Source organism: Paramormyrops kingsleyae, chromosome 23 (genome assembly GCF_048594095.1).
Source record: "Paramormyrops kingsleyae isolate MSU_618 chromosome 23, PKINGS_0.4, whole genome shotgun sequence".
Taxonomy (NCBI): domain Eukaryota; kingdom Metazoa; phylum Chordata; class Actinopteri; order Osteoglossiformes; family Mormyridae; genus Paramormyrops; species Paramormyrops kingsleyae.
Window position 1 is genome coordinate 22,830,080 of NC_132819.1, and position 16,626 is coordinate 22,846,705.

The window sequence follows — 16,626 nt, forward strand, 5'->3', positions numbered from 1 at the left end:
GCGTTAGGAATTTAAATGCCTCTAAAACGGTAATCTATCACCGCCGAGAGAAAGGCAAAGTCTACGACGGCGCGCACTCACTGGCTGACCCGCGTCACGTGACCGCCTCCGTTCGTTCATATCGCTTAGTGCTGGCCTGATGGGAGAAGCGGGCAGGTTGGCACGGTCATCTGGGGTGAGAGATAATCAGTCGGGGCCCGGTCTGTCACTGTCACAGAGAGAATGCTACAATGAGCACCTTCTTAGATTACTCAGTGATGAGTGGAGACGGCGGCTCCTGCTCTACTACCTCGTACCACTCAGACCACGGAATTACAACTTTTCAGTCTTGTGCTGTCACAGCTAATGACTGCAGCGGGGATGATCGCTTTATTGCCAGTCGAGGTTCACCAGGTGGCATTCCTACACACCCTCACCAAGCGGGATCATACCAACCTCACGGCCCACTGGGCATCACATACGCCACCCATCCGGGCTGCGGTTCTGGCTACCCCCCCCAGAGTTTTTGTGCTAATTACAATCACTACACCTTGAACCAAGACGTGGATTCTAACACTGGATATTCACAATGTGGCCCCATCGTTTACTCTGGGAACGTTTCGTCATCTATGGTGCAGCATCGCCAAAGTTACAGTGGGGCGTCTCTTGGACAGTTTCAGTATACTCACGCTGCCTATGCGCACGAGCAGTCCAACCTCACATTTGCAGGATTCACGAACCCTCTGTCACCTCTGCAGGTATCCCACCGTGACTCGTGCTGTTCGCCCCTGTCCGAAAGCTCAACTCCAACGCAGACATTTGACTGGATGAAAGTCAAAAGAAACCCCCCTAAGACCGGTGAGTGTTACACACTTGAAGACACATTTTCACTAGATTAATAGCAACATATATCTGCCGTGTTCACATTTTAGGCAGTTTTGGAGTTTGTTTGTAATTTTATTTTTGTCCTTAATAATTATCTAAGCAAATTTTAATAGTTTGTTAAACTAGTGCCATTGGTCATTTTTTTTCGGCCCATAGGTAAAGCGGGAGAGTACGGCTTCGGCGGACAGCCGAATACGGTCAGGACCAACTTTACTACTAAGCAGCTTACAGAGCTTGAGAAAGAGTTTCACTTCAACAAGTACCTGACGCGAGCGAGGCGCGTGGAGATAGCCGCTGCGCTGCAGCTGAACGAGACTCAGGTGAAAATTTGGTTCCAGAACCGTAGAATGAAGCAGAAGAAGCGCGAGAAGGAAGGGATCTTGCCGAAATCCCCGTCGGGACAAGTGGAGAACGAGGAGAAAAACGAAGACGCCTCAGAAAAATCACACTCTGTCCCGTCCACACCTTCTCCAGCTTCGTCTACAACATCTTCAGCGCCTGACCCTTACATCTCTAGCTAGATGATTCTTGTCATCTGCCCTGCTAGGTCAACACAAAATATTACCCCGTATGACATGTGACAGCATTGTACATAACTTTATGTCGTATGCAGATAACTCGAGAAGAACATAAATGCACTAAGAGGGCGTTTAGAGCAAGGTAATTAAGCCTGGAACATTTTATTAATTTAATGTGTTAAATGTACGTGATATGTAGAGCGCAAGTAAGTAACTTGGCCTTTTCACTCCAGACGCTTAACATTTTTAGATTTTTTACACGAAGTGGTTTGGGTATACTGTAGAGTTGTAACACTTGAATGAAAACTGCAGGTTGTACGATAAACGTGTGACAGTCGATTAGAACTTTAAGAAGACGGAGTTCAGGAGTGTGCAGGTCTGTAGCGGAAGTTCAACCGCACTGACGCCGCAACGCCACATCTGAGAAGCGTACACTGAATTACAATCACCTGAAAACGTCTTTAAATACCTCGTAATATCAGCCTGTTTGCTGCTGTCTCAAAAGTAATTTGTGGCCAGATGAATGTATTATGTAAAGTTCGCATGATGTGCAACGCTTTCATGTATTTTATTGGACACTGAGTTTTATCAGTTTGAAAGCAGGAGTGTCTGTATTATACATAAAAAGTAGGGCACGTGCAATGTGTTTCCCACAGCAGTGTTTACGGGTCAGTGTATGTATTAAAGCGCTCTTGAATATGTATATCATCATTTTGTACATTTTACTCTGCCTTGCCCTCAGCCTTAACCAGGTTGCCACATTTTAACCCAAATAATTCCGATTTATAAGAAGATCCGAGGAGAATCATATAGCCGGGTCAGACTTGATTATTGTTGTAACATCAAATCGGAAATTAAACGATTAGAGTGATGTTCCTACATTTACGGGAAACCGTGGCGTGTTGTTAGAAATGTAGCTTAAAGGATGACCCACACATTATTAGGCAGGGACCTTAATTCTTGAAGTTTGTCACCTCAGTTAAACATACAAAGTGTGATTCTACGACATTCAGCTGTGGAAGCTCAACGAGAACGACACAATTGCATACTGTATTGTCCTAGAGCATTCAATCCGAAATAAACACCGTAATGATTATACTAATATCCCCCAATACATTCTCTTTCTCGGTTTCTCTAACTTCTTTCTGTATAAGGGAAAGAGAGAGATTGTGATCAGCATAACTCCTGACACCTGTCTCCATAACTCCTGTGTCAGGAGTTAGTGTAGTAATGCGGGGAGCAGCCGACACACCAGAGGCGCGTTTCCTGGAAGCTTCGTAACGCTAAGCACTTAGCTTTCTCGTACTTGAGAACATTCTTTTATTAGCGAGTGTTTCCAGAAACCCTTCCTAACTAGAGTAGTTCGTAATCTCGTTCGTAAGTTAACGAATGAGCCTACCCACTCGTTATTTTCTTCATCGTTCGTTATCTTGCTCGTTATTCGCTAAGATCACCACAGGTCAGTGTCGTAAGTATGGAAAAATGAATGTTCTTCTTAACTTTTAATGAGAAACATTAAAGGTATATAAAAAGCTTAAAGTCACTCAAAAACTACGAGGATTACTGCCAATATTAAACTACTGGAGAACCATCCATGTTCTTCAAACATGAATAACTTCGACAAAATGTATTTATCATTTCATGCTGCTAATCTTCCAAGTAATATCAGCTTATTGGTTTATTTATCTATATCATTTGTAAATGAAAGAGCAGGTCTAAGCAAAATTTGACCAAATAATCAATTTAACGATACTGGCAGCAACTTGAAGGGTGGAGGCAGCATGACAGGGAAAGCGGTGTGGATTGTGGCTTAATGCTGAATACCATAATAATCAGCACGGTTCAGATTTCATCCGAACGAATGTCAATGCTGTTTGTAATTTCGACTTCAAGCGCGAATCTTTGATGACAGTATCAATTTCAGTACCGGAATTACCACTTTCAATAATTGCCATTTAGATAACATGTTTTTAAAGCTCTTTCATTGGGAAGAAATTCAAAATTTAAAATTATTTTAAAAGAAAGTGGCAACTTTTGGTGCGAGTGTTACAATGACATCTAAGGCATGAAAACTTACCCAGAGTATTAATATTATGATGCACACTGAACAATAATATATTAATATAAGAACATTGGCGGATGGTTCTAAATTTCTCTTTCGTCTCAGCAAAATACTTCCCAGTTTTTTGTTTGATGTTACTTCAGTTTTCAGTGCTCAATGGCCACAAACGCAAAGCATGTCAAATGCTCGTTGAAAGAACTCTGACCAAACGTAATTAGAATATAGATCAACAGAGAAATCTATTTGTCTCAAATTGTTAAACATGACAATATATGTTTGCAATTCATTATGTTTTGTTGCGTTTCTATTATTTAAAATGAGCTTCTAGGAAAAAGGAATTGACGCAAGTTTTCGTTTCTTTCTTATACAGAGTATTGTGTGGTTCTATGTCAACACATTATAGGGCATTTATTTAATATGATTTACAGATCATTCAATTCTGTTAAAGAATAGTCTATACAATAAAATTAACTATTCTATTGTTACCGCCGTGACCGTATTTTTAAAGATTTATTTACTTTTTATCTCCTTGAATTCTTAGTTTAACAGAAACGTCTTCATTGCTGAAATAACACGTTCATCGGCTATTAACCGTTTGGATAAAGTGTTCCAACTTGAAGTTCCTTATTATGTTGTAAATAACCGATGATCAACTTCACCTTTACCTCGAATCCACCTGAACGCTACGAGAAGTGTTTATGCAGGTCAAATAGATATGACCAGTCTGTCTCCGGAAGACGAACAGAAGCGAAAGCTCTAAGTCAATGGAAAGCTTATTTTCTGTGAAATACAGCGTTATGTTTCGCTTGCAGTGATTCAGATTTTCTTTTTGGTCTTTACCTTAAAATACTTGTAAGGAACTTCTTATAAACACTCGCAAAGCACGTCAGATATTGTTTTAGAGATGTAAGTTATTGTATCGTATTTCTTTATGCATGCATTCTCATTCTTATTAAATTATTAATTGAAATAAGTTTACGACTGTGCTAACTTGTTTTACAAGGCAATTCAAGTGATTTTAAATTCGGCATTACGTTTTAAGTTGGCATTGCAATCATGTTGTGGCATGTGGCATAATGAAACAACAATCATTGTAAAAATGTTTACATATCTACAATGTCTAATACATTAATAACGTATTAATACAGTTTATATGATCTGATCCTGAAGATTCCACGTGCGTAACGTGCATGATTAGTTATTTAGTAGCGCTGTTGTCCGATAGTACAAACAATGGTGATCAATGTAAGCTTTTTATTTACATTAAATGTTAGAATTTTCTGATTCGCAACGATTAATTAAATACAAGCTTTAAGATTCGTTGGCCTTTTCTCTAATTCTAATTCGTGATTGCACTGTAGTTAATACTTGCAATGTTATATAACTTGTTCAAGGCTATATATAAGGAGATATACAGGTTGTAACACTTTTTCGTCTGGAAAACATGTTAATTGTATACGTATGTAAAATTCGTTATATAAATAACCAGTATTAAATAGTAACATTGATGATAATTGTATCACCATGAATTACATAAATATAATACATACATATCCACATTTCACGTTTTTTTTTATGACATCGACTTAAATAATCTATTAGTTGAATACAAGACTTTAATTAAATTAGATCTAGTTTTAATAATTTTAACCTAACAGATTTTTTCTTAAATAATGACCAAACTTTTTACGAAAGCTAAAACTAAAAACTTTTTCTGTTGATAGGCGTGAAGTGCTAAATAACCTTTTTATATTCTTCATCGATTTCATAAGCGGAAACATTGTTGCGTCATACACTGATTTATCAATGTTAACATTTAATTTAGTGTGTTTGACCCGCCAACAAAATTGTTACTGTTATTGTTTCTGTGACAATGGTGTGGAATTAGGCCTCGAGTCAGTCAACCCCCTGAATCATTGGGCTTAGGTCCTGGACGTATGTAAAATAAACCCCACTACATTAATCAAGATTTCAAGGCCCTACTAGAAATAATATATTCGCATTTTATTAAAATTGTGTATTACCACATATTCATATGATTCACATTTTAACGGACGCAGGTTCTGTTTTGGTTAGACTGCTGTTGATAACAGAGTGACAGAGTGACCGAGCCATGACCCCACGTGCCATCTTAGGGGTCAGCACTTCCCCGGGCCGCACTGATTCCGTAGCTCAAAAAATTTTAACTGAATTTTTGGGGAAAAAACATTCGTTTTTGACCGCGAATTTACATATTTCAATCAATGCTTTTATTTGTATCTTTTTTTTCCGCCAGCAATAAAAAGAACTTTGGCATGACATCTATGGAAAAAAAATATAGTTAATTGAAAATAAAGAAGTACCCTTGATGTTGATAGGCAACCTATGTATATTTTAAATCATGGATCTCTTCAATCGGTAGTCATCGATGTTTTCCTGTAATAAATGAGACTTGAATAATTTTATTAAAACGATGCTACTTGTACTCAATAGTAATATATTTTATTTTTTTCCAACGTGTAGGATGGTGCAATACTACGTAGTTTTAGTTTTATACTAATACAGTATACAGCAAATGCTATACATCCCCAGAGCAAAACGTAGATGTGTATTTAAGTTGTGCACAAGAAACGCGAGTATCAGTTTGCTGAGAGCACGACGACGATCCACTGTATTTTAAGACAGTGCTCCTTTTCAGCGCCTTCGGGACATTACTAAGCTCGGAATAGGCTTTTAATAGATGAAGTAAAAGAAATTGGTGCAAGTGAAGGGTAAAGAAACGCGAGTATCAGTTTGCTGAGAGCACGACGACGATCCACTGTATTTTAAGATAGTGCTCGTTTTCAGCGCCTTCGGGACATAACTAAGCTCGGAATAGGCTTTTAATAGATGAAGTAAAAGAAATTGGTGCAAGTGAAGGGTAAAGAAACGCGGGTATAACATTTCTAATGTCACCTTCTGCAAGCTGTTATATTATTTGTTGTCATAATAATTACTAGTACTATTATGCATTATTATTGTTATTATTATTATTTAGCAACCAAACGCAGTGTGAAAACAGGATACTACCATCACTAAAAGAGCAAACGTAACCTAACTTTTAAATATTGACCTTCACAGAACGCTTTTGTTTAGATTTTGAAAAGTTAACAGCTACTTTGAATTAAGTTACAACAAGCTTAATTAAATCACAAATGTTTGACTATGGGTCATGAATTATACAGATGCAATTAAATATATACTTTTACTTGCATGTTTCAGAGATCTCTGCACTGCTTTTTAAGTCACCTGAGGTGGAATTACTTTGGCAGATTTGTTGCATTTTTTTCCAGCTTTGAATTTGCTTTTCCTAATCTAATTTTCCACTAGTGACTGACATGATTCGCCCACATGAGTCCATAAATCAGCCGTAAATACCTGACTGACTGGCTACAGGATTTTACAGTTCTTGAAATCTTTGAACCTGTTCTCCCTGATGCTGCCAGGAAGCATCTAGTCTGACGGAGTGTGTCAAGAGCAGGTCTTTCCTCTTAATGTGCTTTTGAAAATGATCTGATTACCTTCGGCTATTTGCCTTTGCACAAATGCTATGTTTGCAGAAGCCTGGTGAGAAGACAGAGGTGGGGAGATGCTGTTTAAACATGTCACACTGGCATTGCGCAAACTCAGCATCTGAGCCGTCTGCTTGGCGTGCGTCTCGTCGGAGGTAAGAACACTGCATACTCATACCACAGAACTTCTTCCAAAAAAGCAATACCTTTTGCATTCAGTATTAATTACCTGAACATCTACACAGTATACAACTTTCTTGAGGTCAGATTTTTCACTGCGTGGGCTCCACAGTTGTCCCCTGAAAAAAAATCTCCAAAATAAGCAGAATAAATTCAACTGAAACAAGAAATGTGCTGAACTGTCACCCAGCCTGGGTACTTTACCTGTGATGCATGAAATGATTTCTTTGAAAGGCACATTAGGCTAAGGAGTAATTCGTTACATTATGAAACATTATTGCAAAATCCCCTCTGGTTCCGGCGCACGACGAATAGAGCTTCAGAAGCCTAGTTGTATTTCAGGCCCCCCAGCAGAATCATCTTCAACCAAAACTTCAGTATGTAAGGGCTGCTAATACTCACTAGCGTCAAAAAAGCTGACGTCCCAGAGGTCTTAGCGCTACCTAACGCTAAAATCATGTGTAAAGCTTGGTGTGAAGTCCTTGTTAAACCCATCGGGGGGGTTTCAGGCTATCGGGTATTTCTCACTATTTTAGTTTTTGGCGAGACTCTGAATTTTGTATCGATGATCAAATTTCTATCAGGCGTGTGGCAGCAGACAGATGCTGACGGCAAGATGAGCTCATTTCCTGCTTGCAATGCCCCTCATCCCAGGGACGCCTGCATTTTATGACACTCCCAAAGACTTTCACATTTACATGTAATGCATTTTTTTTGCAGCAGGTGTCATGGGGTTTAATGACATTAGGACCCAAATGGTTTCTGGTTCTTTCCCTGGGGAGGAGGCTGCTGGGCCAACATTAAGCACAGTAACTAACTTGATCTGTTCCGGTAAAATAGCAGCATCAACAGAAAGACATGCTTCTTGTTTTGGACAAAAGTAGCAGCCAAGCAATTTAAAATACAGAGATAATGATCTACTCATATAAATTCAAATCAACAGACATTTAATACGTTTTCTTGTGCAATTTTTTGAGTAATATCGCAGGCATTACACTTCTGTTTATTAGCAGCGGAAATGCATATTTAAATGCGGCACATTTTTTCCTAGTCCTTGTTGATGTTGAGTTTACTCTCCTACACAAACCAAGAGGGTCGGCGGTGTGATAATGTTCTGTGCGGGGGGGGGGGGGGGGCAGCTGCTGAGCTTTGATCGGCTGTAGCTGCAGCTGTGTCGAACCCCCCAGCTGCACATCAGATACCCGGACAAGTCCCTCCAGCCTGCCCCCCCACATCCTCTACATCAAATTTGTGCTCACATACACACACATACACCCGCACACACACACACACACACACACAAACACACATACATACATATATACACACACACCCGCCTGCACACACACACACACACACACACACCCGCACACACACACACACACACACACCCGCACACACATACACATACACATACACACACAAACACACATACATACACACACACACACCCGCACACACACACACACACACACACACACACACCCGCACACACACACACACACACACACACCCGCACACACACACACACACACACACCCGCACACACACACACACGCTCACAGCACAAACACATCTCTGACTTGACACATTCCTAACATCCTGGGAGAAACGGCACTTGAAGGCGGGGGGTGTGTGTGTGTGTGGGGTATGAGGTCGGATAGCTGCCTCACCCCCGTCAGCCTTAAAGTGAAACACAGAAATGAGAAACTGTGAAGAGATGGAGAGTCATTTGCCTTGACAGCAAACCAGAACTTTCTCATCCTTAGCCCTGTCTTTTTCCTATCATATATCTTTATCATAAACATGTGTCTAAAAGTTCAAAAATGATTAAAATAGCTCTAGTATGACGTCAGAAGGAGAAGGTCCATCCTTATTTTAACCACGTTTCCTGGTGTTGGAGAGAGGGGGGGGGGGGGGGCTGGAGCCTGTCCCAGGCAGTAGGGGGCTAAGGCTGCAGCACTATCTTGGCAGGATGCCATTTCATTGCAGGACACATACATGTACCAAAATGAAGGGATGCCAGTCAGCCTAACTGCACGCCTCCCTAGGGTTCCCAGAGGAAAGTCACATGACACCGGGAGAGCATGTCAACTCCACACACACAAAGCGGAGATGAGAATGAAAACCCCTGGAAGTATGAAGCAGGAGAATCACCTTCTGAGCCTCCATGCCGCTCAAGGGAGACGCGATGGTGTCTAAATGAAACAATACGGTGAAATTAAGTTTCTCCAAAGTAGTTAACTGTTTCAGAAGGGGCTGGGCTATAAACTAAAAATGTCACCAAGGGATGGATATTATGATTTCTTTCAAGGTGCCAGTTTATTGGAATCCGTCTATGGCACAGGTCTCAAACGGCCACAAAGCAAATGGGGCGGGCAGAACAACCCAGAAAATGACATGTTTTCTTCAAAGCACCTATGTATGCTTGGATCCTGGACCGGAACTTCGGCAAGAACTTTGCAGATACAACATGGAAGGAGCCCACAGCTCCAAATTCACTCAGACGAGGTATTTTGTCCACATCTCGTCCTCTACCAGGGCAGGGGAGATTGAGGCCATTTTAATGGGGACACAGGAAGCTGTATGAAGGCGTTCTGTCATTATATGCAAGTGGGACTGAGCAACCCATCCATATCATGGTGACCCTGTTCCTCCACCCAAGGCTGTTCATTGCTCTTCTACTGGAGCCAAGCTGAGATGATGTTCCCTCTCTTTCTTTCTGTCTGCCTCTCTGCCTCCTCCTTTTCCCCCCATCCCTCTCCTCGCTGACTTCATCCATCATGCAGGCTGCGACCCAGCGGTGACCTCAGATAGGTAGCCAATGATCTGGGTCCCCACCCCCTCCCTGACCCCATCCCACGAGCAGAGATTCAGTGTCGGTAGTGTTGGGGTCTTTGTGCTCGCAATCAACACCCGCCGACTGTCTCCGCGTGGATGTGGACAAAGTGTGAGTACCTGACGGGACGAACTGCTGCAGATGAGGAAGCGGTCATGCAGAGGTCACAGCACAATGGCACAAAGGAGAGGTCAGCGTTAGGATACGCTGGAGATTGTAAGAATCAAGGAAGAAGATGCAGAAAGACTGAATTGATGTCTTCTCCAGAATGGATGCTCCCCTGAACAGCAGTTGGTTACTCAGATCTTTAAGTAGCTTGTATTACAAACTAAAACCAAATATAAAACAATGAATTTTAAATATGACATACATTAAAAATATTATATATTACTTGTTAATTGTTAAAATATCCAGTGCTTCACCAATCACCACAAGATTTCCTAATATACATAACCGGTCACAATCCTTTTCCTTTCTCTCACAGGGGTTAAGAGTAGGGGTTAAGGAATCTAATTGCTTTCAGTCCACCGTGGCTCCGTCCGCCAGACTGCCTGTTCATGCTAAATAAAAATCCGGCTAAATAAGAAAACTGATGAATCTAGGCAAGGTAATAGAAGTGTCAGGCACTAAAGAGAAATCGAAGTTTTTTTTTTCTTCCAAAGCTTTAATTTAAATGATCCCTTGATGTATTCGCAGTAAAAGCATTTCGAAACACGCGCTCTTGCCAAAGTCTTTGCTTCCACTCGAAAAGCACAGCTGACATAAATTTTGTGTTCCGGTTCCCTGTCATAATCCGTGTTACTTACAAAAGACCTAAAAGGGCATCAGTTAATTAAATACAGAGATGCGAGTGTTCGCTTTAAAAAGTTCCGAAGAATAAAGGCGAGCCGTGCAGACCTGCAGAGAGACGGCACACTGACAGGTGCTCAGCCTATATGGAAATGCCCACGGGTGATACAGGTGAGGCACTAATCAAGGTGTGATGAGAGCGAAGCGGCAGGCCACCCCGCGGGGCTCACGGCGGCCTCGTCACCCGGGATTAATCGACTTAGTGTTGAAGTGCCGGGGCTCACCTGAGTTACTCTACCTGAGACGAAAGGATCTCCCCAGCTGTCACTGCTGCGCACGGAAGCCGTGTAGGTGTCAGAGCACCGATCTTTTCGGATTACCTGCAATTTGTCTGTTGGCAGACAAACTGGAAGTCGACATCCTTTCATGTTTTATCGATACATTCATAGATGAGTAGGAGCCATAAATAGGGGCTAAAATGTGTTCTGAATGTAAATATTTACATCTATTTGGCAGACGATTTATTATACTTGAATTATGTTTTACAGAGAATCATGGCAAAATTGCATGATTTGTATCCTTTGTATATTGAGATCGTTTTGTTACCTTTAAATTGAATATAAGCCTTAGCTAACGCCTTTCTAAAATGTTGCGCAATTCTGTATTCTCAGTCGAATACAAACGTGCGCTAATTCTGACATCAGGAACTAACGTTGTTTTAAGTGTGAGTGCAAACACGAAGCTTATTTTGGCTTAGGTTTGGAAGACTGGGAGGAGGTAATATTTACAATACCATCCCCAATACAACGGCAAGTAGCCGTTGAAATGGTTTCCTTAAATTTAGTTCCCATCAAGCATCAGTATTTATTTAATTTCCGCTTTCACTGGAAGAAAAGTTAATATCCTTCATATATAGTGACACTTTGAGCGCATGGGAAGGCGACTTGTCTCCCTGCTTCCAATTACACAGGAGATTAAAAGGCATCGGCCACAGCATTCTGTTAGCATATTAGCCCCCCCCCCCCCCCCCCCCAAAAAAAAGTTTTACAACATCAAGTTTCACACAATTTCACAGTCGCAGTTATTTTTAAGATATGAGGGATATGCACGCTTATAGGATGAACAAAGTCCGATCAGAAACTCTCACAACAGCGATAAAAATGCTAATGAATTATTTGCAGTTTCAAAGTTTTTGGTTCCAGGTTATTACTAAAAACAGCAAACAAATGCACTGAGGAACTGCTGTTTGTTGGAGTTGTTTGCCTTTTGGTCGAAACTTCTGTATTAATGGCACTACTGCGCTAGTCAGTATTCAGTGTTGTCTGTTGTCTTAACGCAACATGCGGATAGCGTCCCCTCAGATTCTCTGGCTACAGTAATAATTGACAGCTATATTCATTTCAGTACTCAGTACTGTACATTCACTCGCAGACGTGCCAAGAGTAGCTTAACGGCTTGGTTATCATCAGGGAAATATGACGGCTACGCAATAAAGTGTCTGTCTTTGTTGATCTGTAAAACAAAACCAGATCCATCAGATAAACATGTTATCGGTTTTATCAGTGATCTGACATTTCCACATTTTGCATGATCTGACCCCACGAGAAAAACGCGATAAGCGCTCTAGGAGAAAGCAAGATAGGCTCAGTTTATCTGCTGTTTCGCATTTCTTGCCAGAAGCGTGAGATTGCATTGTCACATTTTCAGACTGTGGCCAATATCAGGATGAAAACACCGCTGCGACAACGGCGAGGAGGACAAGGATCGGTGGAAAGCGGACCAGTGATTAGAAGGCGAGAGCAGAGGGGCGCAGGCCTACTTTAAAATTTTAACCGTAATCCTTCGAATATAGCTCGATGGATATCAAGGACGAAAATCCGAGGAACATCGTAAGAGCTTGTGGGAAATTACGTCGTTACCAAAACTAAGCAGCTCGCATTGGCTGGATGGTACATACTGCATTTTTGGATGCAAATTAAATCACTAACACCATCCATCCATCCATGCATCCACCCAACTGTCTTTCCTTTCCACTTTTCTAGTACGGGTTGCGGTTTAATTAATAATATGAAAATACTAAATTATATTTCCATTATGGCATCATTGTACACAGCTGCCTGTTGGGTGGTGCCCTACATCCCTAGACCATGAGCAGTGGTTAGAGACAGAAACCATTTTGTGACAAGTGAAGGGTTTAAAGTAACTCTAAGCCTTTTTAAAACATCACACGGACAGTTTAATCTTTAAAAGCCTGAGAGGCAGTGAGTGAAACTGCACAGGAATTACAGTCACATGTCCCTGCAGGGGAAGTGAAACCCAATCTGAGCTTCAGATCTCACCTTGCTCACCTTCTGCTGCCGCGCGTGTCACAGCGGCTGGATTCAGGGGGCTGTGTTGGGCACTGACTCGCATGCTTCTTGCAAACAATAGCATTGTCCTGAAACTGAGAAGCCCATTTTTAAGTAACCAGCGCTGTGGCTCGATTCCAATGGCGCTGTACAGCTCTAGGGATTGTGGGTTTGAGATAATTGTCCATGATGTGAGTGCGATGCTTCTGGGAAATGTGGCCAGGTTCTGCTCCCGTTCATGGCTCTTTCTGCATCTCACTGACGTTTTGAATCACTGGGAACCATCAAGTAAGAGCCCTGGGGGTGCACCCATATGATTGGGTACACACGCAGGGGCCCGATTAAGGAGGGAAAGTTATGATGACTCCAAGGACCCGTGAGAGACAAGGAACATAAAAAATTTGGAAGATAATTGGATTGGTCTGGATTGGGGGCCCAGTATGAAATGCTTTTATGGGAGCCGAAATCTCCACCAGCAACCCTCTACACATCCCATGTGTGGTCATGGAACTGGAGGGCATCAGCGCCGGGGGATAAAGCCAGGCTGTCAGGCATTGTGTTATCTCAGCACTATCGAATCCGATTTGTCTCTGAGACACAAGGTAGACGGTTGTCGATCTCGCTATTGAGAGGCGGTCATGTCGGTGTGATCTGGATTCAAATGCTGCTCACGTGCCTATCGGAAGGCAGACCTTCAAAGCCATCAAGAACATTATGAGCAGTGACTTGTATCACCATGTGAGCAGTTAACAAAAAAGGTGCGACCAGCCCTCCCTTGGACGATTTCCGAGTTCAGTTTGGCAGGAGAAGTCACTGCATGCGGGTTTTTAGCTGCATAGGTTCGCATGTGAGCACATGTGGTGCATTTGTGCCAAATCCTGGCCGTTGGTCTAGCTGCTGACCTCCCGAGTCTTGCTCCCTCACCTGAACGACAGCCACGGGTTCAATCCCCGAGCACCGCTCGTTAAAATTTGTGCATCGGCAGGAGTCCGTAGAGACCCCGGTAATGACAGCGCTGTCTATAACGTGATCGTCAGGTCGCTTGCCGGCATGACTCGTCCGGATCCTTTTGACGTGTCCCTTGCAGACACTGGCCGATGATGTGATCTTTAGTCCTGTAGATCTATAGACTGGCATTTGGCTCGGCGTGAGACCCGAGGCCCTGGCGTGCATGTTAAAGAAACTGCAGCCGATATTCAGATAGAGAAGCGAAAGAGACACCAAAAGGAAGGAGACAGCACTGAAGTTTGTTTCTGTCTGCAATATCCTGGTAAGATCCAGATTGTTCCTTAATCGAGGGAAGTTCACACTTTAATGGACCAGAGACTCTTCACTGGAAAGTCATTCACTGACCCCCCGCAGTTCTTACCTCTAACAGCAAACATGCACATTTTTTAGTTGCTTGACCAGCAAGCAATAAACAAGAAAAATATAAACTGGCTCCAAAGCAAATTAGCAAAGATCCAATCAAATCCTTCGGTACGACAGAAGACTTTCAGCAAAAATCATAAACCATTTACAGTGGAATCTGCATTCTGTACCAAACAGACTGGTGTCAGATCTGCATAAATCCTTTTCCAACCGATTCTTCTACAAATTGTATCCAAATAAATATAAATACACTGGATGTTAAAGGGCTTCAGAGTTTGCAGTTTTCTCATTTATGCCACTTTTTTTTTGGAGAATGTTAGCATGCAAGTTTTAAGCTTTGAATAAAATAATAAATATGACACATTGCTCAAAAGTACTGTAGAAATGTTTACTGTCAGGACTGCTGCTTTCTATGACGGCGGAATTTTGGTTTGAGAGTTTATTTTTCGTATTATCTGTGTTTCTCTGTGAAAAGATGCAGAGGGCTGGTTCTTGCCATCTGCTCTTTTAGATTGGAGTTAGAAACCAGATTGTTCTGTAACAGAGGATCTGTTTTCTCAGGGAATGACCTCTGCACCCGACAGAAGGTGAGACGTTCAAGTACTGCAGGCAGCCTCTTTCTGACACTTCTTGTAACTACTGCTGGGTGGTTGTCTGCTGAGGTCCGTCGAATGGTTCTACATGTTCAAGTAGAGATCAGATCTCAGAACTTTTTATTTTAGAATCATAGAATGTAGAACCACAACTACATGGGGGCTCATTTTTGCAAATTATGTGCCCAGGATGTAATGTAATGTAATGTAGAATGTAGAATGTAATGTAATGCAGAATGTAATGTAATGTAGAATGTAGAATGTAATGTAATGCAGAATGTAATGTAATGTAGAATGTAGAATGTAATGTAATGCAGAATGTAATGTAATGTAGAATATAGAATGTAATGTAATGCAGAATGTAATGTAATGTAGAATGTAGAATGTAATGTAATGCAGAATGTAATGTAATGTAGAATGTAGAATGTAATGTAATGCAGAATGTAATGTAATGTAGAATGTAGAATGTAGAATGTAATGTAATGCAGAATGTAATATATCTCTGGAAGATTATAAGGTAGAAGACATTTGGTAAGACGTCGCACAGGAGGTTGGTCCTGGGGTATCTGCTGATTAAATTCCATCAATGCGACACTGGGGTGGGTGTCCACCTGACTGGAGAGGAGCCATCAAGATGCTATCAGCTATCATCTACATGCAGAACGGTGGACGAGGGCTGGGCCGCAGGCCGCTGGGTCAATATTGCTGACATTTGGGACTCTTGACTCATGCCTCAGATAAACACCCACTTAACGGGATTAGCGCTGTGTTTTTGCAGCAATGTAAACGAGAGATTTAGGGACTCCCTGGTGACCAGAGACGCAAATCCATGATGTTTCCCCCCCCCACTCTCCTTGTTTACATCCAATATGGATGTATTCTGGACTGTTTGAACACATTAAATCCCTATTTGCACTTGTGGAAGGGGTTTTGCATAAAATAGGAAACATTCAATGATTCTGAATAAATGGTTCTGGCCACTTTCTGAACATTATAAAGGAATTCCATCTAAGATGGTATTGTTAATTTTGTTCATCAGCGTATGATTCTGAAATAGATAAGCAAAACCAGAAGCAAGGAGCCACCCATTCTGTTCTTGAATATTTTACCTCCTTATGTCATAGAAAGACATTATTTTTTCAGTTGTTTTCCAATTTACATCTAGAACTAAATATATTTTGATAATTACTCTGACTCCTGCATCAACACCTGTCACATTCCTGATTTCCCTTTTTTTCCACACCAACATGTTTTTATCTATTTTCATCAAACCTTCGTGGCTTAGGTACAATGTTATCACAGCGGATGTTTAGATGATGCCGTAAAGATGAAATCTCGCAGCTGGGATCGTGTTTGCTAAACAAGATGAGCTTTCTTTGGGGCAGATTCCTGCCACGGAGGACATGGGGAAAGACATGAAACAAGCTTGTCAGATTTCCCAGCATGCTGTGGAGCGTCAGATTTCCCAGCATGCCGTGGAGCGTAGCAAACTGGATGCAGTGCTGAAATGACAGTGGTAGGGCACGTTCCTC

General features: G+C 41.7%; 1 protein-coding gene across 1 annotated transcript; it reads left to right on the plus strand.

Moving 5' to 3' along the window:
- The first annotated feature begins 100 nt into the window (after positions 1 to 100).
- Positions 101 to 4,408, plus strand: hoxa1a (homeobox A1a). Its single transcript, XM_023817731.2, has 2 exons — positions 101 to 837; positions 1,021 to 4,408. The coding sequence occupies exons 1-2, from the start codon at positions 231 to 233 to the stop codon at positions 1,383 to 1,385; spliced, it is 972 nt and encodes a 323-aa protein (XP_023673499.1). The 5' UTR covers positions 101 to 230; the 3' UTR covers positions 1,386 to 4,408.
- Positions 4,409 to 16,626: the final 12,218 nt, after the last annotated feature.

What these genes read in the sequence shown, in the direction of transcription:
- hoxa1a (XM_023817731.2), top strand. Translation starts at nt 231, where the DNA reads ATGAGCACCTTCTTAGATTACTCAGTGATGAGTGGAGACGGCGGCTCC. An exon ending in AAGAAACCCCCCTAAGACCG is followed by an intron (nt 838 to 1,020) that starts GTGAGTGTTACA and finishes TTCGGCCCATAG; the next exon opens with GTAAAGCGGGAGAGTACGGC.